Source organism: Polypterus senegalus, chromosome 5 (assembly GCF_016835505.1).
Source record: "Polypterus senegalus isolate Bchr_013 chromosome 5, ASM1683550v1, whole genome shotgun sequence".
Taxonomy (NCBI): Eukaryota; Metazoa; Chordata; class Cladistia; order Polypteriformes; family Polypteridae; genus Polypterus; species Polypterus senegalus.
Window position 1 is genome coordinate 84,506,789 of NC_053158.1, and position 26,789 is coordinate 84,533,577.

At 37.3% G+C, this 26,789-nt stretch overlaps 1 protein-coding gene across 6 annotated transcripts in view; it reads right to left on the reverse strand.

Moving 5' to 3' along the window:
- LOC120530412 (cadherin-18) overlaps positions 1–26,789 on the reverse strand; it is a 1,801,315-nt gene that overhangs the window by 116,119 nt on the left and 1,658,407 nt on the right. For all 6 annotated transcript variants that reach the window (XM_039754902.1, XM_039754900.1, XM_039754901.1 and 3 more), the window contains one exon: positions 1,425–1,542. In XM_039754902.1, coding sequence (XP_039610836.1) covers positions 1,425–1,542 — 118 coding nt within the window. The remainder of the gene's footprint in view (positions 1–1,424; positions 1,543–26,789) is intronic.

A 26,789-nucleotide genomic window follows, 5' to 3' on the forward strand; every position in this document is an offset into this window, starting at 1 on the left:
TTTCGTGGCATTACACTTGTCATTTTTGACCATGCCCTTGACGATCAAACAGAGGAAGCTCTGCAGCCTACTTGTGACTTTACACTGTAGGAAGATAAGTAAATAAATCAAGATAAGTAACATTCGATCTGGCTTTTATTTAAGTAAAATATAAATGCTTTTTATGTAAAGACCATCACAAAACATAATCAAAAACAGGAGTTTGCACGATACACTGGTGAGCTCTGTAAACAGTGCTGTTTCTTTGAAGGACGGGTGATTAGCAGAATGATGCCGGACCTCGTCCTATATTCAAACGGCAACCAACAGTGAATTGGGTACCAGTCCATCATAGCATCATAAAACACACTCATCTAGACAGCTATATTCCTGCATTTTCGGCTAATTTGCAGTCACATATTCATTTAGTACACATGTCTTTGGGATACAAGAGCACTGGAATTCCCAGAGAAAATTAAACCAGATACGCTGAGAATGTCCTAAAATCATACAGACTGTGCCAGGAATCAAATCTGGATTCCTAGAGCCGGTAGGCAGCGGCATTTACCACTTTTCAGATATGTCACCAGTAGCCTACTTTTAAATTCTTATTAGTATTTGTTTACAATAAAAATAAAAAATAGGAAATAAATAAAATGGTAAGCTTCAAACTTATATTGTACCAAATCAACAAAGATTACATAATCAATGAATTTTATAAATGCAAATATATTTCCCCACTGGTATTTTGTATGGAAATGTATTTGGCCTACTGCAAGTTTTTGAGCAATTAAATGTGACATGTGTGACTGGAAAATGTGAATGCCCTGAGAACACAACATGCAGCTGCCTCATGGTAACCTCAGCTATAACTGTACCCTCAAGCAACATTTCCACTTAATGTACAAGGCACCCAAGAAATCTCTATGGTGCCTTCTTTATTATAGTGCAATACCCAAAATGAATATATCCACTGCTGCGTCCAGAAAAAAGGGGGACGAGGAACAATGGCTGGTTATGCCAATGCTGAAATGCCATTCCCAAATATACTTATCTCGAGTGTCCATGTGATGCCTCATCCACAACCAAAATTATTAACAATAACGCTGCCCACTAGGTACCATTTTTCTTTTAATGTGAAAATGTGTGCAAGTTAACAGTGTTAAAATACACAAAGTGTACATCTTCATGTAACCAGTATACAAGGGAAAAAAAAACTTCTTGGACCAAACTCTAACTGTTTGATCTACCAGTTTAATAGTCTTACACAAACTACACACATTCAACAGATCCCTCTCCTCGATCATTAGAACCTGTATGGCAACAGAGGTAAGACCCTAATAATCATGTCAGAAAAGTTTTTACTGCCTAGAAATTCCAAAGACACTGAGATCTGTAATTGAATCTCCATGACTGCAATATTTTAAAGAATATAAATATGTTACCTTCATTATTCCTTAGAGTAAAATTAGGGTTAACTGGAAGATCATCTGGAAATGAAAAGAAGAACTGTGGCCCATTTGCAAAGTCATCTTTGTCCATAGCAGTCACAGTTTGAATTACCTATCAAAATGACAAAAGGAAAAATAGTTTTGTTAATTAAAGAATATTTTATGTACCAGTGGAAAAAAAATTGAAAATCATTCACATATATGTGTGTGTATAGTGTGGCCACCTTTCCCCGACACAGACAGATGCAGACACAAATCTTACCACACTGAATGCTTTTATTCACGTGGGGGAGCACTTTTTGCTTGCTCCCCATAACACAGCACAGTACAAGCACCAATAACACAACGCAACACAGTCTTTCTTTCTTCCTTTCTCTTCCTCGTTCCGCCTCCACTCCTCCTCTGCAAACTTGATCCCTATTCCTCCCGACTCTGGCTCCCCGAGTGAAGTGAGGCGGCTCCTTTTATGCTGCTCCTGGGAGTGCTCCAGGTGGCTCTTTAGCCTGATCTGGAATCACTCCCAGGTGTGGGACGGCCAACAGGGCCGTCCTAAATTCGAACTCCCATGAAGCCCTGTGGGAATCTGTGGAGCTACAGCATCCCAGGGGAGCTGCCCTCTAATGCTCTGGGGGAAGCAGTGTCCTGTGCACATCTGGTCCCCTGGTCCTTCCAAAATATATGCCTCCTGCCTGGGCAGTAACCACAGCCCTCTGTCACAATAGGTAGATTGATAGATGTATAGAACTTACCTTTGCCCTAAGGAGAACATTCAGATTATTACAGAAGCTCAAAAATATATACAACTACAACAACTACCAGAAATACACATTAGAATTGCTAAAAAAAGAAAACTTTTGACTTGGCTAAAGATAAACAAGCAGTCACAGTCACGAGGCATTATAAAGGCATATTGCCAACTATATAAAGGAGTCTGTAGTCGGTGGCATGCACAGACATTTTGGTGTACAGTGGCTCAGAAAAAGGGAGAAGGGGCACTTTTATAAGACATGATTTGTTACATTTTAATTCCTGAACACAAATAAATGCCTTTTTCTGTTTCTGTGTTTTTAATTTCACTGAAAATGCGGATCTAACATCAGGGTCTTTGTAATGTTCAAAAATATTTGTCCATGATTGCTGATTTTGTCAGTTTATTAGAAAACATACTACTCCCCCTTTACTCCCTCCTTGACTGTGCATATACTTCTTTTTCCTAATTTCACACATCTTAACAAGATGAAAATGTAAATAAAGGGATTCCCATTTAATGCAATAAAACATTAAATGGACTTTAACAGAAAGAGTTAACATCATATCACACTGCTATAATTTGAATGCTATGCATAAACACATTTTATCTGCATGATTATTAAAGGCAGAATGAACACAATTTTAGGCAACACCATAATTGTATTTATGATTCTACAGAGTGAACACTATTTTCAGTTGCCATACTGCATCTGTATAGCACAGAATTTCAGAAGTGCATCATTTCAGAACATTATACAATTTTGCCACTGTGTATGAAGTTTAGCAAATATGTCCACTGCTTTGTGTGTAGCGATCAATAATGGAAAGAAAAAAACATAATTAGTAGCACCACACCCCATTTACATCTATACTATTCTTCTTCATCTGAAGAAGTATTTTTGTAACTTTGTTAGCTTCCCAGATTTTTCAACAGTTTTAGCATCTCATGAATCAAAGGAACCAACAAAACACTCAGCAATATCCTCCTAACTCATAAAGGGCAGCAATGCACATTATTAAATACCTGCTACCTCATCTACTTGGAAAATAAGATATTTTGACCTCATCCTTGATCTCCTATAGAAGCAACTAAAAATAGTTTTGTGTAGACTGTGACATGTCAGAATACCAGAAACACAGATAATGACAAAGTGAGCTGTCAAGATATGAGCAGATTTTTCAAACAGTTCTGTAATTTTTCTAAAGTTGATCTTATTGACAGAACTGTTCCTCATGCCCTCAGATTGCTAACTCCTAGAAGCAAAGCAGTATTGGTGCATGTATTAGACATCTGAGCACAATCCTATTCTTTTTCTCCATTTCATTGTGCTTTGCCACTTGATGTTGTGCCCCTCTGACCCAGCCATGTATTTTTAGTAATGTACACATTCAGATCTGTGGTTCTTAACCTTTTTATGAATGCAACTCACTTTTTAAAGGTGAAATTGAAAAAAAAAATCCCTTTTAACATTGGTTATCTGCAAATATTTACAATGATGATAATGTCATGACCACCAGCCATATACCCCCTACCACACAACTACGATGTGATCCCCAAGATAAGGACTACTGACTTAAATGCTCCTTTGAGGTGTGATGTTTCTTACATAGCCCTTTGCTGAACAATGCTGCTTCCGCATACCAAATTCTTCAGCAGGCCTTGCTGTACTCAAGAGCTGTCAAGGCGTTAGCACCAGCGAGCCAGTGGATTTCATACTGTACATCTCATGAAGGAAGCGTTATTCATATTCAACTTCTCTACCAGATTTTTGGTATTGGCCTAATTTCCTACTTTGTTTTCTGTTGTTCAAAACTCTGGTCCTCATTTGTGTTTCCTGTTCAGCCATAACCTGCTGACTACTACTCCAATGGTCCTAGCTAAACTGCCTTGGTTACACAAATGGGATATTTGCAAAAAATGTCAAAATCTATAGTATATATAAGTTACAACCAGAAGCAATACACAAGCCTTTGAACAATTCTTGAACAATTGCAACTTCTGTCTTCTTCGAACACTATAAATCCACCAAGCGATGAAGGTTCAAACAGCAGAAAGAAAGCGGATCAATGAATAACTTACAATGATGATGAATCAGGCACATTTAATGTCAACTATTGGCAGTTTCCTTTGTGATTAAAAATTATATATATTGACCAATAAAAGTGCTCAGTTTAGTTGCATTACTTAATGTAAGGGCAATTTTCTCCATAGAAACATATTGAAGAGAAGAATCTCCATTCTTCAGTGGACATATCTGTCTACAGCCAATAAGCAAGCTGCTGTTCTCTTCTGTCACTGGGGTTTGCTTGTTAAAAAAACTGCCCCAGTGCACAGACACCCCTGTTAAAAAATCACCTTTTATTTTGATATGTAAGTAGGAGTAGCCTACCTAGCTTTAACAGGGCCTATTACTTATCGCCACTAGTGATGGTTTCCTGACTTGTTGTATTTATAAATAAAGGAGTTCTACTTTAGATAAAAATGCAGATCAGCGAGGCATAAGAAAGAAAATTGAAATAAAAAATCAGTAACAAAAAACACTGCATCATGCCCTTTATTGCACAAAGACTGTGTACCTGGCAAATTTCCCCAAGTCAATAAAGTAGCCTATTTTTGCCATTCATTCAGGAAGCTCTTTCTGTGTCATCTGTTCTAATTTAATATCTGTTGGTCAGGGTGCAATCATTTATACACCACCAAAGCTTAACCTCCAGGTACATCTTAAATTAACTTCTGTGCTCTAAGCTTCACCATAAAGAACTAAGGTCACCAATGCATAGATTATAAAATCTAGCACTACTGCTTCCTGGCAGCTCCTATAAGTCCATATTAAAAGTTGTCAGATTTTCTACATTTCACATGCCATCGTATTTCCCATTTTTGCCCAAGCAGAGGTATGGCATATTGATTAAGCCTATTATATCATTATGCAAATGCAATGCATTTTGTTAATTAATCCAATTAATTGTTGGTACATCCTTTGTGACTTGAAAATTGTATAGTTTCCTGTTGTGCTGAATTCCTTACACAACAGAACAGAAAAGTTTAACACTATTTTACCAAATGCTATATAAAGGAACAATGTTCTTTATATTTGTACATCTTGACACTTTAGACAAAAATGTTAGATACACAAACTACTTAGCTGTAATTGTGCTTGAAGAAAAGTAAACAACACAGATTTCCTCTCATATCTCATGTTAAACACCATTTTCTTCTCCATCTTTTACCTTACGATTTTTGTAACTATATGCTCAGATGCCTACTGTTTCTCCAGTTAGTAATAAACTTCCAGCACTGACTGTCTAGACAACTGCTTTATTCTGGAGAAATAAACAATTATCAGTGGTCTTGTGCCAGGCTCCTAGCACATCCACCTTAAATAAAAGTCCTCCGAGAAGTAATTTTCAGTAACCTGCATGTAAAATTATTTAAATTGCCAGCTTTTAAAATGAGCCTCCTTTCCACTGTAGATATTGGCAAATTATTGGTGTATTTGAAACTTCTGATTCATAGCTGATTTGCGACTTTGACCTATGTTTTCTAGGTCTGGTGTCAATTTAGTACCCTTTCTATACTATATAAATAAAAGATATCTTTCTCAAACCTGCTTAACACTAGATTCCCTAAAGCCTATGAAAAAACTCGTAATCCCGGCCCACCTTAAATTCTTTCACACCTCTCCATCAGCATCTTTTGTTCTGTAAATGTGTCAATCAGCACAAGCAACCTGCTGTAACTCAGACAAAAAGTACTCCAAGCTCAAGCCTTATCTGTGTGTGAGGTGCCTGGAGTTGTATAGGGTAAATAATACAGTATATCGTTATTTGAAACACATGAATTTCATGTGTGTTCCATGTCTACAAAGATCTGGGTAAGTGTAGGATGAAAGGAAATGCGAGGCAAGAAATTCTGAACACATATCTATAGTAGAAACTTTTTCTGTGTTATATTAATAATGACATGAAGTGTATAATGCGTGAAGACGTTAGTCCAAATATCAAATAAACGTGTGTTTTTATTCAAGAAAATAACCATTTTTTTTTTACATTTTATTAATTTTATTGTAATCATTCCATACAAATAGATCAATTTTTATAAAAAATAGGATTGAAAACAAATCAACCCCCCCCCCCAAAAAAAAGAGAGCATAGCCAACAGAGTAAAACTTAAAGCTTGTAAACATACCTAAATTGATTAGTTTAATAGAGTAATAGAAATGAATGGAGAAGAAAAAGAAATGTGGAGAGAATTGCTTCCTCAGTGCTTTAAGAGCTTATTCTAAAATATTATTGATTAGATAATATTTTCTAGCTTTTGTAAAAGTTGCTAATAAGAGGGGAGCTAGCTGAGCGGAGAATTTCTTATAAAATTCTGCAGGGTAGCCATCAAGGCCTGCTGCTTTACCGCCTTGAAGTGACTTTATAGCATCTAGTAATTCTGATAGCGGCAGAGGTTTATCCAGTTCCTCCGCACTAAAAGTATCTATTTGTGGTATCTGTAATGTATCCAGAAATGCATTATATTGTGTGGTCTTCTTTAAACTCAGTAGAATATAAGGATTTATAGTAGTCTCTAAATGTGTGCAATATATTTTTATGGTCAATGATTTCATCACTATTCATGTTGGTGATTACTGGGATTGCATTGCGAACTTCTTGCTTGTGGATTTGTTAAGCTAAAAGCTTATTAGCTTTCTCTCTGTGTTCATAGTAATGATGTCTTGATTTATAAATTAGTTGTTCAGTTTCTTTAGTTGTCAAGAGGTTGAGTTCTGAATGCAGAGCCTGCCTTTTCCTATGTAGAACCTCGCTTGGACGCCTGGCATGTTCTTCATCTATTCTAGTAATTTCGCTTTTAAGCTCTGATATTTTCTTGGTTTCTAATTTATTCTTGTGGGAAAGATATGAAATAATCTGTCCTCTTAAGAAGGCCTTTAGAGTTTCCCAGCGTATTCCTACAGAAACGTTTGAGGATGTATTTATCTCTAGGAAGAAACTGATTTGTTTGGATATAAATTCTGTACAGTCCTCGTCTGCTAATAGAAGCGGGTTAAGATGCCATGTGCGAGGTGAGTGTGTGGGGCACAGTGACTTTAGCTCCAAGATCAGAGGTGCATGGTCGGAAATAACAATAACGTAGTACTTGCAAGATTTAATCGTAGTCAAGAAATTATTATCAATAAAGAAATAATCAATTCTTGAGCAGCAAATGAGTAGTGTAGATGTAAATGGTGAGTAGAACGAATATACTCTTGAGTTTGGGTTTGGAAACCTCCAGGGGTCTGATAAGTTTTGGTCAGTTACAAACTGTGTAATTGTCTTTGCAGTGTTAGATGTCATCCCCCCTGTGACAGAAGTCCTATCTAAGAGTGGATTTAGAACACAATTAAAGTCCCCAGCCATTATAATTTCATGAGTGTTCACATTGGGAATGGATGCAAATACATTTTGCATGAATTCCTTATCATCGACATTAGGTGCATAAACATTTATCAAAATCATTTTACTGTTAAATAAGTTGCCCATGACCATCACATATCTCCATTCAGGATCAGATACTACATCTGATGCTACAAATGAGACTGTTCTATGTACGAGAATTCCCACACCTCTAGTTTTCTTTGTAAAGCTAGAATGGAACATTTGGCCAGTCCGGTCTTTTTGCAGCTGGTCTTTTTTTACTTGCTTAGTAAGTGGGTCTCCTGTAAAAATACTATTTTAGTATTTAAATCTGTTAGGTGAGAGAATACTTTCTTTCTCTTTAAATCGTGATTCAGGCCTTTAACATTCCAGCTCACAAAGTTAACTGTCCCATCATGGAGACATTGGTTCTGAATTTTTGATGTCATTTTATAGCCTTAACTGGAAGTGAGACAGCTTTAACCTTAATTTCCAATTTCCCCACGAGTTATTGCCATGCAGCCTGTTGTTACGTTGGTAGTTATAATTATAAGGATTAAAAGGATAGATTAGATATAGCGTGCTGTCTTTCTCTCCCCCTTTATCCCCCCATCCCCCCATTTTGCCTCCCCACGTGAGGCTGGACCCCACTTCACAAAGTCCTGGTCCTCTGACATACCTAGAGACAGAGCACATCCAAAGCAAAAAAGCCCCCACGCAGCGGCGTTTGAGGATTAAAAAGTAGAGATATCTATTGCCAATAAAGTCTAAATACTATATGCCTATAATATAATCATTAACAAACTATAAGCATAAAATATAATCTTCAGCAATCTTAAAGCATTAAGATAATAAACCCAGGGAATGGTGTTAAAAAATGGTCCAGGATAAGCGTAGTAAATCCTAATGCAATAATAACAATAACAATAAACCAAGGGTATGATGTTAAACAGTCTCCTTTAGGGTAGTAAAAAAAATAATTTCTTCCACACACATGTCTATAACTGTAATTAAAACATAAACAGAAAGCGTCTGAGTAATGAAAAGGATGTATAATTATAATACCCGTATCATTACAAGTGGATCAGACAGCAGGTGACATCTCCTTGCCATGTCATGACAGGATGCGACTCATTATTGTGTTTCAGAATAGTTTTGGGATCAGCTTTCTTAATTCCTTTTCTGCTTCCTCCTTGCTGGAGAAGATGTAGTATTGGCCTTGAACATCCACTTTCAGTTTGGCAGGATACAAGAGGCTGCATTTGATATCAGCTTGCTGTAACAGCTGTTTAATGTTGTAGAAGGCTGCACGTTTAGCAGCTGTTGCGGGAGAGAAATCAGGGAAAATACGAATATGATAATTTTCAAATATAATCTTTTGCTTGAGTCTGTGGAGTGCCATCACATCAAGCTTACATAGTAATCTCGCGAAGCGGACAATAACTTCACAATCACTGGGTTTGGTCTCAGGTAGACCTTCGATTGTAATAGTATTCCTTCTGCATCCATCTTCCAGAGCCACAAGTCTGTCTCCAAGTTTCTTGCATTCGAAATTCGCAACTGTAGCTTTTCCATTGGCGTTAGATGCCAATTGCTCCACTGTTTCAATTCGGGCCGTGAATGTCTGCTTAACGTCATCCAGCTGATTGGCAAATTTCCTCAGTTTAGATGTATTTTCTGGAACGTGATCCTCAATTTTCCCCAGCATACCTTTAAAGCTTGTGTCAAAAGGATTGTATAGACACATTTCCAGGGGCCTCATGCATAACACCGTGCGTAGAATTCGCACTATAGCATGATGTAAGCACAAAAGACGCAATGTGCTTACGCACTGAAAAATCCAGATGCAGGAATCTGTGCGTTCACCAACTTCCGCACTCTTCTGCTACATAAATCCCGGTTAGCGTGAAAAGTAATGCTCGTGCATGCGCCTGCTGTCCCGCCCCAACTCCTCCCAGAATTACGCCACTTTGAATATGCAAATCAATATAAATAGCCCTTAAGCTCAGCGTTCTGTGAAAAGACAATGGGAAAAGCAAAAGGGAAAATGGAGGAATTTCAGCAAATACCAAGTGGAGGGAAGGAAAAACGTACTATTTGTTGGTTTAAACAGTGGTATAAACAACAAAAGGAAGCTGATCGAGTGGCATAGCGTGTCGGAGAAACTCGAAAGCTCAAGTTCACAAGGTTGCACAGTGCCCAAAATAAAAAAGAAGGTGTCAGATATCAAAGTGGAAAGGCGAGTCGTAGCCCACTGTCTGAGTGTCATATGAAAGCTTATTAGGGTACAGAGACAAAAAAAAAGGCACACAGTGGGGAAAAAGCACGAAATGTCAACTTTAATCTCGAAATTTCCACTTTAATCACATAGGTTATTTTGTCATTAAAGTAGAACATCATAAACTTTGTCTTAAAATTGTTTAATTTATTAGTTTCTCAAATCCCATCGTAACTAAAGTAGCAAGTTAAATGCTTTGTTTTGTATTTAATCTTCTATGTTCTCTATGTGTGTGAATCACTACATGCTTCTTAAACTGGCTTTATCTACCTCCGACAGGACACAGAATCCATTACATTCGTTATATTACAGCTCTCTGAATAACTAAAATACTGAGATGTATACGAGATATCATTTTCATGATGAGAAGAGTTAAAGCATGTTAATAAACATGGAAACACGGTAGCGTAGTGATTGTGCACGACCTTCGATGAAATAATTTATTGCAGCAGTAACTCAGGGGCGGCTCTAGCCTCGTGGCGGCCTGGGGCAGAGGAAGAATCGGTGGCTCCTTCACCCGCCAATGTCAATTTGGTATCTTATGCACGGTGGATGGCCATGTCCGTTGTGGACACTGCATAGCTGCCTCGTGCTCATGACACAAGCGTTTAACTTTTGTCGTAATTTGCCGCTGCGTTTTTTTGCTGTGTCGTTATTTTCTCTTTCTGTTTTATATTCAATATATATTGGCGTGGTGGCCCCTGGGATTTGGCCGCCCCTGCAGTACTGTCTCTTTCAAACGTACTAACCTCCAATTCCTGTCCTTACTTTTCTTTCTCCAAGTAACCAATCACCATACAATCAGCTCTGTAATAGACATTAAGTCATCTGTAAGCTTAGAGTGCCGATTCTTCAAAACTTTTAAGGAACACTGAAATATCTTCGTAGTACATGTTTAATTATTCTATCCTTCACACCAGTTCCAGTGAAGCATACAGTGCAAGGCAGGAACAACCTTTAATTATTAACAATATAAATTATTTAAATGAAGTTAAAGTTTTATCTGTATAATATAACAAACATATTTTGCTGCATTTCATCTTAAAAATGATATCATCAACATATGTAAATACATGCTTTATAAAGTGGCTCAGGTTGTGCAATATTATAACTGTAGTGCAAGTTTACAGTGAGTTGATTCTACTTATAAGTACAGATAGTTCTACAAGGAGCACTTGATGGACTGATTGAGCTGATTGAGTGCGTTTAAGGCTCTTGGGATGAAACTCTTTCTGAACCGCGAGGTCCGTACAGGAAAAGCTTGAAGTGTTTGCCATGTGAGAAGCAGTTCAAATAGGAAGCATGGCTGAGGCAGCGTGTGCTTGATGCTGTATACCGATAATTATCTTTCCAATCAGCTGCTCCGAGTGGTGCAGTGAGAGTAATATGGAAAAAGATGATCTGCTGTGGCAACCCTTAACGGAAGCAGCTGAAAGACGAAGAAGAAGGTGCAGTGAGAGTAACAATGCTAAATCAGCTATGGTATTTGGAATAGTTTGACCATTCTGTGAACCATTATATTGTTACTGGTTAATTACAATCAGATGCATTAAACTAATAAACAATATGTGGTTAATTTCAATGTATTTATAAAGCCGCGTCAGGAAAAGAAAGGATAACCACACAGGAATAGTGGCACTGCTTTAATGCTGGGTGCCACCAGTCTGCAAAACCGAGCGGAGAACTTGAATACAACAGGGTATGAGGTATCGTGGAAATATGCATGGCTTTACGTCAAGTTTAGGTTTTATACATCACAATTTGAACGTGGAAACGTTCTTACGCAACATTTCTGTGCGTACGCACCGTTTATATATGAGGCCCCAGGTCTTTATTATCTTTCTTCATATTTTTCTGAATGTCTTTCTGAAGCTCACTTATGCCGTGGCCGTGGCCAATGTTGTGATCATTTCCTTCAGTTCGGACAAATTGTTTCGGCTTTCGTGCCCTGCAGATGAAGTGGCAACCCCGGTTACAGCCAATGCTTCAGGCTCGCGAGGATTGGATGAAAGCACGGACGGCAAGGCCATTTCTGTTTTCAAGTGATCTTCTGGAATCGGAGAGATCTCGTGACCTGCATCAGATGCACCTTCGCTCCCATTTTCACTCTCAACTGGAGAAGTCTGTGTATTCGCCTGCCTGTTCCAGGTCAGTCTCTGAAAGGCCGTACCTCGCACTTGGGCTTGATGTCTGTCTAGACTTGGATGTAGCTTTAAGTTTCCTTTCCATTTCTTTCTCACCCCCTTTCTTATTACTCATGTTTATATATTGTAGTGGAAACCCCTCAGGTTGGGTAAATACAGGATACCTCAAAATAATAAGAAATAATTGAAAAAATAAAGCCACTGCTAATGGAACTCCGCTTCAGATGTCCATCTCCCATAACGGGCGAGACCAAAAAAAATAACTTTCAACTTACATGTTGCTGTCAATCAGTTACATACTCAAGCTCAAATGTCAATTGACAGAAAGCTACTATGTACTCCTGGATGGTGTCGAGGTACGAGCTGCTGCCTTATAACCGAAATGTTGCAGGTTTGAGTCCTGGAGCTCTGTGTTTTGAGTAGTGAGCTGCTATTATTATTATTACTATAATGTAATAAAAACATACATTTGATTTGTGTGTATAACACCCAGTGTAAATTTTGGCTACTTGTAAAAGTTAACTCTTTTTTTAATTATTCAGTTTTATTCCCTCAGTGACATTCACATGGTACAACAAACTGAAAAACCACACATTGCAGTTTCAGAACAGCCCAAGCTGCTGCACTCTGCATTCAGCGGTGACCAAGCTTGTAGCCTGGCCAGTAGCAAGGCAGACTGTATGACAGATATCAAAGACACCTTGCATCTTCATTGCAAAACAAAAACAGGGAGTTCTTTGACATTTTTGTCTACAACTTCAGCACAACATTCAAAGATCACAGCAAACTATCAGAGCAATGCTGAAAAGAATATAAAGGCAATCTTTACAAACTGAAGGAATGAATGAAATTGATAATAATGCTGTATGCTGATATGAAAGAAGTGAAAGAGGGGATTATAGAAATAAAGTAAGAGGAGGTGAAAATGAAGTGAAATATTTAGTTAAATGCTGCAAGCAAAAGATGGAAAAAATTTGAGAATACATTAGATATAGTTGGCGAGCAACTTCATGATATTAACACTGCAAATTGAACAGCTGGAACAGATGGTCTCTGAGGAAGATGAGGTGAATACCACATAAGATAAAAATTAATTGTTTTGGAAAAATTTACAGATTGTGGAGATAGGAACAGAAGAAGCATATAAGGGTAGTTTGTTAAAAGGTAAGAATGCAAAAATAATCTAAATTCATGTCGGAGTTCTGCAGGAAAATGTTATTTTCGAAACATGGAATATGGCTAACCTCCATATACTAAAAAGATCATTCTGTAAAGATCTAAAGCTGAATGGAACATGGCACAAGTTTTAATTTTTATTGCTAGGTCGCAAATTTATTACTTTGAAACAGTGGAAGGAAGAAGATAGTAATAAAACCATACCTGACTGGCTAACTATGGAAATTAAATATTGTTAAAACCCCTCTCCATATGCTTTGCTCCATGCTTCAGTCACTACTAACTTTTGTCAGCTTACTAATAATCCATTAGTATATCATTAATCAAAATGTGGTACCAATATGGGAGATACTTTTAGGCTGAGACTGTAATGACTCTGATGTTGGTCTGTAGTTCACTTAATTTGCCTCTTATTCAATAAATTTTACTCATGGATGTTTAAATTTTTCCGTATTCTTTGTGTAGATTATTAATTTGCCGTTGTTAAGATTACATTACATTATATATCAAATTGTCAATTTATTGTCATTGATCGTTGTGCCGCAATGGTATCTTTGTCTTGGTATTTGCGCCAACACTATGAATTTTTGATGTCAGCGTGCACCACCAGATTGCTAATGCCACCAACAGGAAGTCTCTTCCATATAATGTCAACAAGTATGCCAGTAATTTAAACAGTTCATCAGTGTTGTCAAATATCTAACTTTTGAAAAGAAAAGACAAATTATCATGCTTTATGGAAATTCTGGATTTAATCCTTGTGTGGCTTTTCTTACTATTCCTCGGGTTAAGTTTTCACACTAGTACTCACTCATCTTACTCTATGTTATCATTTATCCACATCTCATAATTCCTATCCATTTCCAGGTCCCATTCAACATATTCTTTTCTGCCCTGACAGATAGTACAAACATGCCATTTCCTGCTGGTCCCATGTATGATAATCATATACTGTATTACTGTCTTCTTTAACCTACACAGAAATTCATTCATGGAAGTCATTAGAAATCCTTGTCAAGTAGGGTATATGTGCTTCCTGAACCTTCTGAAATCCTGTTTGTTCCATTTGTAAAGGAAAGACTATACCATTCAGGGCTTAGAGGTGGATTGAAATAGTTACCTTCATCCCCATGGTAATGGTGCACTCTGAGAAAATCTGTATTTTGGACACACTTAGCCGAGAAGTGATTGCAGTTTGGTAAACTTACTGGTTATTGTTTTATCAAAATGTAGGTTGTTTTGCAAATTCTCTTATTATTGCTGACATTATTTTATAAATCATATATAAATGTTTGTATAGTTATGTAAGTTTTATACACATTATAGTTAATCTAGTATAAATATACAGTAGAATCTGTCTTAAACACCATGTGCCAAGTTACAATGATATTTTGCTCAATGTTTTTTGTTCAACATAGCAAATAGCTGATTTTGTAGTATAGTATACACAAGAGTTACCAAACTTGTGCTCTGTGTCTTAACAAATAGAAATTAGGATCTTCTATTAGAGCTAAATTAGAACATTAGAACAATTTGGACAAGAACAGGCCATTCAGTTCAAGAATGCTTGCCAGTCCTATCTACTTAATTCTTCCAAAAATAGCATCAAGTCGAGTTTTGAAAGGCCCTAAAGTCCTACTGTCTATCACACTTCATGGTAACTTACTCCATGTGTTTATGATTCCCTATGTAAAGGAAAATTCACTTAACAAGTTTTGTAAATGTGCTCTCATGATCTTGATGAATTCATTTTAAAGTAAAATCTTTTAATATTTCTTCATAATTTATCCCCCATACCACTGGAATCAGCCTAGTCGCTTTTCTCTGGACATTTTCCAGCACTGTCCTTTTTGTAGCATGACGACTAAACCTGCACTGACTTAGTTAACTGAATTGACAGTTGGAGCATTTTCAGTTATTTATTTGCTTCTTTATAGAGACTGATATCACTTATTTGCTTCTTAAAAATTTTTCACACCGTGGTATGAGTGACACATGATAGAAATTGTCTCAGACCATTCCACTGCTGTTTATACAAGCTAGGATAAGCGTGGAGAACACACACTCTCCCATTTCAATTGCTTGTGCTGATTACTGATCTATTTTGCTGACAGGAGCAGCTATTGGATGTGTAAAACAGAATACTGTAGAGAACATCTACAAGTTGAAATAGTCTCTCTCAAGCAAAATTTGAAATAACAAACTAACCTCTAATTAAAATTGTACATAGTATTTCTCAATTTGTTTTAAGGACAGACAACATGCAATCGAGACCGGACAGATTATTGTATTTGTTGATCCATCCATTTTCTATAACTGCTTACCAGGAAAGTCTCACAGTGCAGCTCAGGCCTGTCCCAGCAACCAATAGGCAGAGGCAAAGACAATGCCTTTAGGGAGGGTGCCATTCCATCACAGGATTAACACATACACACATCAGGGGCAGATTTTCATGTCACCAATTCACCTACTTGTCTTTGATTTGTGGGAGGAAACAGCAGCATCCCACACAGACACATATGAAAATTTCATGCAGAGGGGATCGGGACACAAACTTTGCACTGTGAGGCAACAGCGCTAGCATTGCATTTCTGTGCCTCATATTTATCTATTAACATATTTACTTTAGTAATCCATATCAAATTAGTATTAAATATAAGGAAAAAAGTTTCAATGTAAATGATATCTAAAATAATACTTTAGCTTATTGCCTGTTTAACTATTAGCTTTTATAATGTAGTTAAAGTATAAGTAATACAGAAAACATAAAGTTTTATAATAATTCAGCAGTGATGACACAGATTTAGATCTTACTTTATATATTCAAGATGACTGCCTAAATGAAACCTTACTGGATTTGTATTTAATTGGTTCTATCAAACCTGTCTAGTAAACTGACACTACCAGGGTTGGAATCTACTTGTGCACAGGACCCCTCCTCACCTTTTATCATAAAAATGACATTCCATTCTGTGGTGGTGTAGTATTTTTCATTTTCTTTTAAAGTTTAATAAGCTAAAACAAATATAATTAAAATGTACATTTCTTCGCATAATTAGTATTTCCTTCTTTTTAATTCAAATTTCTCTTACACTTATCAAAGGTTTCAGGCTTCCTACTATCTTAAAAAACATATACATGTTTAAATAATCAACTAAATATTTCAGAGCATGATACCTGAGTAATAAAATATCTTAGTTCAAAAGTTCATTTTCAACTCCAGCACACAAAAGAGGATACAGTTTTTGTGTGTGTGTGTTTTTAATTATCTACTCTTAACAGTTTTTAAATATCTATATTCATTTCTTGATATCTGAGCATCTACATTCCATTTCTGACCTGATTTCATTCTTAATTCACTCTTTAGTGGATGGGCCAGGATGGTCTATGTTCTTGACAAGTGTTGATGGTGTTTTTGACTGAAATGTATTTTATTAATTGAAATGTGATTTATAAACACAACAACATTAAAAATAATCAAAATTTATTCTAAAAGGTACATCTTTGTGGATGTGTGAGGAAAACAGAAGTATCTGGAGGAAAACTCATTCAGGCATATGGAGTATTTGCAAACTCCACAGAGAAGACTACTGTACAGATAAATAAAACATATAAATGTTAATTTCCAGTGCAACTCTAAAATGAAAAAAAAAAATGTATGTGAAGATCTTATACACAGGTGCCATGATGGAAACAATTGAAATCACTAAGCATTGTGAAGCTCTTGGGCATTTCCAAGTTGCTGCAGTTGTAAATTGAGCTCCATAATTACATACAGTACATGAGTGATGATTTTTACCCATCATTAAGCTGTCAGATACTCTGTTACTGACACTTCACCTTAAACAAAACAGTAAACAAATGAAACAAAATGGTAACAAGAAATGAATCTTTGTAAAGTGCAGAATTCTAGGTCTTAGACAGGCCCAGCTAGCTCAATTACTTTTTGATGAAAATGGCTTTGTAAATTTCCCATCTCTATTCATGATTTCTTTTAATTATTTGGATGAGACATTTAGTCTAGGTGACTCACAACATTTGAGATACAATTTACTAAATTTCTTTTGTTTTTTCTATTTGGCACACAGGCAGGTGAAGTGTCCTTGCTCATGGTCACACACTGTTAGTAGTGGGATTTGAACCCATATCTTCAGGGTTTGAAGTCCAAAGCCTTAACCACTAGCCAGGAAGGGGGATTCCTAGCTTGGCTGAAGGTCTGAAATAGTGGACAGCGAGTATCAATAGATGGATGACCCGACTGAGACGGATGGTGTTCATTTGCCTGTATGAGACTATGAAACAGAAGGATAGTCGGAGACTGCATACCAGAGCTACATGCTTTCAACTATGATATGAGCACAGGGTTACTCTAGAAATTTTAAGTTTGCAACCAAAACTTCAACACAAATCGCAATGGTGCTCTCTCTCTGAATGAAGCTATGGCATAAAAGACAAAGTGTATTAAACAAGATAAAATGTCAACATGCCACAATTTTTAGGCAACATTACAAACTGAACTTATTATTATACGAAAACTACTTCTAGTATTTTACACATTCACAATAATATAACACCATTCTAAAATCCAGTTAATAAACAAATTCACAAAATAATTACCATATGTGCATTATGAAATTAATTCAGTGTTAAGTCACCAGGCTAAATACAATTTCTCTAGTGTTATGCTGCAAGATACCACATTAAGAATATTAGGCACATCCCCACTTAATCCATCAAGAGTTGCTAGAAATTTTGCAAACACAGTTAACATACATAACTACATTGAAAAAAAACATTAAAACCCAGTAACCTATGAAAAGGTTATTTTGTTTTGTTTGTATTCTGTTAATTACCAGGCAAAATAAAGAATCACGATTTTGGACAGAAACATTAAAGCATTAAGTTTGTGGCAGAATACAGTACAACAAAATGTTATTTATTGTAAGGCACTATTTATAAAACAATATGAACAAAATCTACAGTGACTATATAGGAAAAGAGATACTAATTTTCTTAATTTATCTAAAGTGTGGTATTATTCCATTATACCCCCTGCTCACTTCCCTCGCCAACCCCTCTTTTCTGCACACTTCGCATCTCTGGGTTGCTGCTGCTGCCGTGCCACGTGATCTGCATCTCACGTAGTGCTTCGAACATTTAATAACCTGTACAGCAGCTGTCTTTGTCATTTACTCTTTGTCTTTTATTTCCAGCCCCGGGCGTGGTTAAATCTCTTGGCGCAAACTCTTGTCTCGTGGGATGTGAGTTCTTGATATTTTTTAGTTTATAATTTAAAAATGGAATAAGAATCTGAAAATCTAACAACATCACATTAAAGTTCGATAAATTCTGAAAAGAATGATATAAAACATATACAGTATATGTAGGTTTTAAAGGAAACCCGACACAATACTTCCACAAAGTAACACAAAAGCATACAGTGCATCCGGAAAGTATTCACAGTGCATCACTTTTTTCACATTTTGTTATGTTACAGCCTTATTCCATAATGGATTACATTCAATTTTTTCCTCAGAATTCTACACACAACACCCCATAATGACAATGTGAAAAAAGTATACGTGAGGTTTTTGCAAATTTATTAAAAATAAAAAAATTGAGAATGCACGTGTACATAAGTATTCACAGTCTTTTCTCAAAATTGAGCTCAGGTGCATCCTGTTTCCCCTGATCACCCTTGAGATGTTTCTGCAGCTAAATTGGAGTCCACCTGTGGTAAATTCAGTTGATTGGACATGATTTGGAAAGGCACACACCTGTCTATAGAAGGTCCCATAGTTGACAGTTCATGTCAGAGCAGAAACCAAGCATGAAGTCAAAGGAATTGTCTATAGACCTCTGAGACAGGATTATCTCGAGGCACAAATCTGGGGAAGGTTACAGAAAAATTTCTGCTGCTTTGAAGGTCCCAATGAGCACAGTGGCCTCCATCATCCGCAAGTGGATGAAGTTCGAAACCACCAGGACTCTTCCTAGAGCCAGCCTGCCATCTAAACTGAGCGATCAGGGGAGAAGGGCCTTAGTCAGGGAGGTGACCAAGAACCCGATGGTCACTCTGTCAGAGCTCCAGAGGTCCTCTGTGGAGAGAGGAGAACCTTCCAGAAGGAGAACCATCTCTGTGTAGCAATCCACCAATCAGCCTGTATGGTAGAGTGGCCAGACGAAAGCCACTCCTTAGTAAAAGGCACATGGCAACCCACCTGGAGTTTGCCAAAAGGCACCTGAAGGACTCTCAGACCATGAGAAACAAAATTCTCTGGTCTGATGAGACAAAGATTGAACTCTTTGGTGTGAATGCCAGGCGTCACGTTTGGATGAAACCAGGCATCGCTCATCACCAGGCCAATACCATCCCTACAGTGAAGCATGGTGGTGGCAGCATCATGCTGTGGGGATGTTTTTCAGTGGCAGGAACTGGGAGACTAGTCAGGATAAAGGGAAAGATACTGCAGCAATGTCCAGAGACATCCTGGATGAAAACCTGCTCCAAAGCGCTCTTGACCTCAGACTGGGGCGACAGTTCATCTTTCAGAAGTACAACAACCCTAAGCACACAGCCAAGATATCAAAGGAGTGTCTTCAGGACAACTCTGTGAATGTCCTTCAGTGGCCTAGCCAGAGCCCAGACTTGAATCTGATTGAACATCTCTGGAGAGATCTTAAAATGGCTGTGCACTGACGCTTCCCATCCAACCTGATGGAGCTTGAGAGGTGCTGCAAAGAGGAATGGGCGAAACTGGCCAAGGATAGGTGTGCCAAGCGTGTGGCATCATATTCAAAAAGACTTGAGGCTGTAATTGCTACCAAAGGCGCATTGACAAAGTATTGAGCAAAGGCTGTGAATACTTATGTACATGTGATTTCTCAGTTTTTTACTTTTAATAAATTTGCAAAAACCTCAAGTAAACTTTTTTCACATTGTCATTATGGGGTGATGTGTGTAGAATTCTGAGGAAAAAAATGAATTTAATCCATTTTGGAATAAGGCTGTAACATAACAAAATGTGGAAAAAGTGATGCACTGTGAATACTTTCCAGATGCACTGTATATAACCTTTTATATAAGGAATGACAAAGCTCTTGATTCATTACAGAACTAATCTCAGATCATAGTACACATACATATATATATTATACGTAACCTGTTTAATGATTTACATAATTTGTTATGGTTCCAAATTATGTATTTTTGTCTACTTTCCTTGTCTTTAACAGTCTGTATGATATGTACAGTGTGGCGGACGGCTGGGGGTGGTACCCAGCCGGGGCGCCCAGGAGGACCGGAGGAGGGCTTGCGCCTCCTCCAGACCACGAGGGGGTGACCACCCTGATTGTGTTGGGGGCCACGGGTAGAGGGCTTGGAAGCCCAACTCTGTAGGGGCCCGTGGTCACTGCCAGGGGGTGCCCCAATGCCTTGGGAGCCCTGGACCTCAGCACTTCCGCCACACCAGGAAGTACCGGGGGGAAGAGAAGCAGGGACACCCGGAGTACAGCCGGCACTTCCGCCACACTGGGGAGTGTTGGCGGTAGATTGCCGGGAAGCACCTGGAGCACATCGGGGTGTGGATAAAAGGGGCCGCCTCCCTTCATTCGAGGCTGGAGTCGGGTGAGGAGAGGACAAAGCAGGAGAAGCGAGAGTGGAGGTGGCCCGAAGAAAGGCAGTGTGTGAGAGACCTGGACTTTGGGGACTTGTGGGGGTTTTGTGTGCACTTGAACTTTGTATATATATTGTAAATAAACGTGTGGTGATGGATTTACAACATGTCTGCCTGTCTGTGTCCGGGGCTCGTTCCACAACAGGTATTCATTTTATAACATTTGAATCTGTAAGGAGGGAATTCTGAGGAGGGCAGTTATATATTGGTGAAAACAGAGCTGTTCTAAATACCCATTGAAACTTTAAAAATTTTTAAAACTAAAGTTAATTTTAAAAGTAAATTAAAATTTGGCATTATAAAATCAAACGTTTATTTGATTAATTTATTTTTATTATCTTATTTATCTTAATACTAACCTCTGCTTAAAAAAATTAATATGGTTCAATATTTCATTTCTTCCAATAATCTTAACAGTTTCAAAAATCACCAGCACAAAGTATTTATAAATGTTAACGTAAATTGAATGTACAATATATAGAGTACAGTAATCCCTTGCTATATCGCGCTTCGACTTTCGCGGATTCACTCTATCGCGGATTTTAAATGTAAGCACATCTAAATATATATCACGGATTTTTCGCTGGTTCGCTGATTTCTGCGGACAATGGGTCTTTTAATTTATGCTACACGCTTCCTCAGTTTGTTTGCCCTGTTGATTTCATACAAGGGACGCTATTGGCGGATGGCTTAGAAGCTACCCAATCAGAGCATGTATTACATATTAACTAAAACTCCTCAATGCTATAAGATATGCATCCCGCGCGTAGCTTGATTGTTTGCTTGTCTCTGCCTCTCTCTCACCCTCTCTGACATTCTCTGCGCCTGACGGAGGGGGTGTGAGCAGAGGTGCTGTTTGCACAGAAGCTGTTTGCCTAGCGGATACGAACGCACCTCTAAGAAATTCCGGCCGCTTTATCGCGGTGCTTCCAAAACACACTTATTGATTTTTTGATTGTTTGCTTTAATCTCGCTTTCTCTCTCTCTCTCTGACGTTCTCTGCGCCTGACGGAGGAGATGTGAGCAGAGGGGCTGTTTGCTTAGAAGATACTGACGCTCCTCTAAAAAATGCCGCGGCAAACTTAAAAGCACACGTATTGATTTTTTGATTGTTTGCTTTTCTTTGCGAGCGATCTCTCTCTCTCTCTCTGAAATTCTCTGCTCCTGAAGAGAAGAAGATATATTTGCATTCTTTTAATTGTGAGAAAGAACTGTCATGTCTGTCTTGTCATGAAGCACAGTTTAAACTTTTGACTAAAATGTGTTATTTCATGTCTAGAGGTCTCTAATAATGTTAACAGTGTGGGAGAGTTTCTAAGGGCTTAAAATATATAAAAATAACCATACAAACATATGGTTTCTACTTCGCGGATTTTCATCTATCGTGATCGAGGAGAGATTATTGTATTCATATTTATTATAATTTGGAAGCTCAGTACACTTGCTAAGTAAAAAATGGCAATTGAAAACAACAAAAAAAACTGACTTGAGCATTGAAAAAATTGCACAAAAGGAAAATGCAAATGCTACTGTTTTTATTCTGGCTTGTAATGGTTTAATATAGAACAGAGATGGTATTTTTCAATAGTACCTGATGACCCTGACTCTGTTGATTCACTAACACAATGTCTTACTTGTGTTTCTGAACTGATGAGTAGTAATTTTCTCAAGCTAAATAACGAGAAAACTGAAATTTTAGTGATTGGCAATAATGGATATAATGAGGATATTAGAAGTGACCTTGATGCATTAAGATTAAATGTCAAGACGGAGGTAAAGAATTTAGGGGTAACTATTGACTCTGACCTGAATTTTAAATCGCATATTAATCAGATCAGTTAGACAGCATTTTTTCACTTAGGGAATATAGCAAAAGTTAGACCTCTTATATCATTGAAAGATGCTGAGAAATTAGTTCACGCTTTTGTTTTCAGTTTGACTAGATTACTGTAATGCACTCCTCTCAGGACTACCCAAAAAAGACATCAATCGATTGCAATTAGTGCAGAATGCAGCTGCTAGAATCCTAACTAGGAAAAGAAAATCTGAGCACATTTCTCCAGTTTTGATGTCACTACACTGGTTACCTGTGTCATTCAGAATTGTCTTTAAAATAATGCTTGTGGTTTACAAAGCCTTAAATAATCTCGCTCCATCTTATATTTCGGAATGCCTGACACCTTACATTCCAAATCGCAACCTTAGATATTCAAATAAGTGTCTACTTAAAATTCCAAGAGCTAAACTTAAAAGAAGTGGTGAGGCGGCCTTCTGCTGTTATGCACCTAAAATCTGGAATAGCCTGCCAATAGGAATTCGCCAGGCAAATACAGTGGAGCACTTTTAAAAACTGCTAAAAACACATTATTTTAACATCATAATCCTGATGCTCTGTATATTCAATTAATTATCATTATTATTCATGGTGGCTCCAAAATCCATACTAACATCTACTCTCTCTTCTGTTCTTTTTCCAGTTTTCTGTGGTGGCGATCTGCGCCACCACCACCTAATCAAAGCACCATAATGTCCCTACATTTATGGATTAAAGGCCAGACGTCCATCTGACCGTCATCATCAAGTCCTTCCATGAGAACCCTGAATACAATGAGGACTGATCATTTATGTTGGATAGAATGCCTAGAGGGGGCTGGGTGGTCTCATGGCCTTGGAACCCCTGCAGATTTTATTTTTTCTCCAGCCGTCTGGAGTTTTTTTTTTTTGTTATTTCTGTCCTCCCTGGCCATCGGACCTTACTTTTATTCTATGTTAGTTAGTGTTCTCTTATTTTAATTCTTACTTTGTCTTTTTTTTCTCTTTCTTCATCATGCAAAGCACTTTGAGCTACATTATTTGTATAAAAATGTGCTATATAAATAAATGTTGTTGTTGTATGAAATGGACTGATGAGGGCTTACTCTGTGCAGAATTGTTGTTTTTTTGGTTAGTGTAGTTATATGATCACTGACAAAGTACAAGTATTTTTAGATTTTAAGTTAAGTAGGTAAAAGTGTACTGTATATATATAAATAAAACACACAGACGTGTAATGGTATGAAACAATCCCAAAATAGTGGGGCATATCAAGACTGTATATAATGTGTGTGTGTGTGTATGTATGTATGTATGTCCTAGCTATTTCATGAGTAATAAAATAAGCTATTGAATTCCTTACAAAGCTTGCATGTGGGAAAGAGGCTTTTAGTTTAAAAACTTGACTTTAAAAGTGCAGTTACTTTGCAGATTTTATGGAGCAGTTCTAGTTACCAGCATGTACACAACCTCTGCTAACCTTAGGAAGACAAAGGGTTTAACTGCTACATTTCACAATATTGTATATTATGCTTTGAGTAAAGATTATAACATGTTCTGGTCTGTTCTGAAAATGTAATCCTTTAGATTGTAATATGTAATCTTGCTTGATGTTTGTTCTGTCCTTTCTGCAGAGCTGATGAACACACATCTATGGAAGCCATTTTGCATTCACTTTCTAAAAGTTTGAACCAGGAGGAAATTGTTCGATTCAATATAATGCGTAAAAATGTTTGAGATGGAACCAAGTGGGCAATGACCAGAGCTAACTTCTCCCCTTATAAAAGAATTGATGTCAAATTTACAGATGACCTTGATGTTTCTGAAGAAGCAGTGGATCTAGGAGGGCCTAAAAGAGAATTTTTCTATCTTGTTCTTTTGTATTTGAAAGAAGAAAGTGGTATTTTTGAGGGGCCCAATATAGTAAAGATTTTAAGTTGCAACACTGATGAATTTAAATTGTTTCATTTTTTGATTTGTGAGTAATTGTTTGTGGTGGTATTTCCCTCCCTTCCCACCCCTATACAACGTGAAGGTCCACATACATACACTTTGCTCACTCTTGCTTGGTTGTAAACAGCAGTATAGCAGATTAAGTAAAATTGTTTTGAGTTCAATGAAGCAAGAAATTATTAAAAAAAAATGTTGTTTTTGACTTTCATTTGGCATCATTTGCAAAACAGATGCTCTGGGAATGCTCAACAGAAATTTGAAAGTACCTTTAGAATCCTCAGATTCACTGCAGTTTGCATAAGGCCCTGGTACAGTTAAACTGTCCAGGATTTTAGAAATGAGATGCAGAGTTGGAAGGTGTCTTCTTTAAAATTGCCCGACAGCCTTCCTAAACCCCACTGTCTTTTTGTTTGAAATCTCTGTACAAGGAGCAAAGATCATGTTGTTGTTTTATGCCCTTTTCAGCTTCCCATTTTACAACTGCAGTGCAAAATGATTGAACTTAAGATTTGTATGGGGTACTTCAAATTGTTGCACACTGCTGAATGTTGTTAGTATGCATCCAAGCAACTATTTGTTACAATTGTATGTTAATGCTATGGAAAAGTGTTTCCTTACTACCAGTTATGAATATTTGGTATTGTATTGTATGGATTTGTATAACATGTTCTATGATCTCAAACCATAACCTTAGGCCAGACCCACATCAAACCACTCCATGTTTTACATTTGACAGTTGAATTATAGCCACCAGTAACCTTATGGGAATGCTGTTTGTTATCATGATACCCAAAAAAATTTTTTCAATAAAAAAAATCTTTGTTTGCTAGCTGAGTGTGTTAAGTGGGTAAGTAGATTTTTAGACATGTAGATTATAGAGATGTGCAGCTACCATTATGTACTCTTTTTAAGATGGAATAATTTGTTTTATTAGATAAATGATGCCACCACAGATGAAGACCTGTCTAATTCTGTTGAGTTAGCTGCAAACATTCTGAGTATCTCAGGCTGCTTCAAAAATGTTGACCATCACACCAAGGGAGATGTAGTTTTGGATGTTGCTCATTGGTATGTTTTCCAGCGGACAAAAATCCATTTTGAAAGGTACAGTCTTGGCTCTGTTAGTTGGACATTTTTAATTGTGTTGAGTTGATCAAATTGGTGAATTGACACAGATTATTTTATAACCTAATTTTAAAGAGGACTGGGAGCACTAGAGATTTTAGAGGCCACACAGCATCATCCAGAAGTATTAAAACCTGTGTTCACAAATACGGGGAAAAAACTTACCGCATCTGATGTGGAAAAACTTTTCACAGTGTGCAATGTCTGAAATCGGAAGCAATTGTTTTCAACGAGAAAGCTGCACAGTTGGATTCTGGAGAGATTATCTTCAAGATGCTGAATGTAAGAGATTGCCCATTATCTGTTAGTTGATCAGCCACTGCTAATCAAAACTGAGCTCCTCTAGGAATGAGTTCTTGCTGATTTTCATCATTGGCAGTCATAAAATTCCTCCACTTGGATTTTGTCCTACACTGTGTCTGGAATTCTTACATGATGGCTCAAGGTTTCCATTGGCCAATACATGTGACTAAGATACCTGTCAAGCAGTTTTTCTCAGAATTCAAGAGAGATATGGATTTTGGCATCAAAAACTCTCCCAGCTTTGGAAAAGCATGACTGCATTCTACGGCGTGCAGGTGTTTCTGTTTTAGGATCATGAAAGTTACCAAATTCATAGAGTTAATTGTTCTGTGTTTGAATTTGTTCATTTCACCTCCAATTCTGCAGTTGTTAGCAACACCAGAACAGATTTGTTGAACTAATTGTGAATGCATTTTGTACTTTCTTGCACCTTTTACAGATGGCTGTTTATCCAGTAAACAATTTGAATATCGTTCAAGTCCAATTAAACTTCTGAAAATTTGTCTTGGTGGTGCTATGTACATCAACAAATATAAAACTTAAGAAATTCACCTATGTCAGAGGAAGAATTGTCTAGCTTTTTTCAAATTATGGCAAATGTTTTGTATTGGTTAAATATTAAATTGCTTTATTTAAAAGCCAACACATTTCTTTTGGTTTCATATTCCTTTAATACTGACACTGAACAATTTTCTTAGAAATCTCTTGCATTTTAACTTCACAATAGCCACAATCTTCT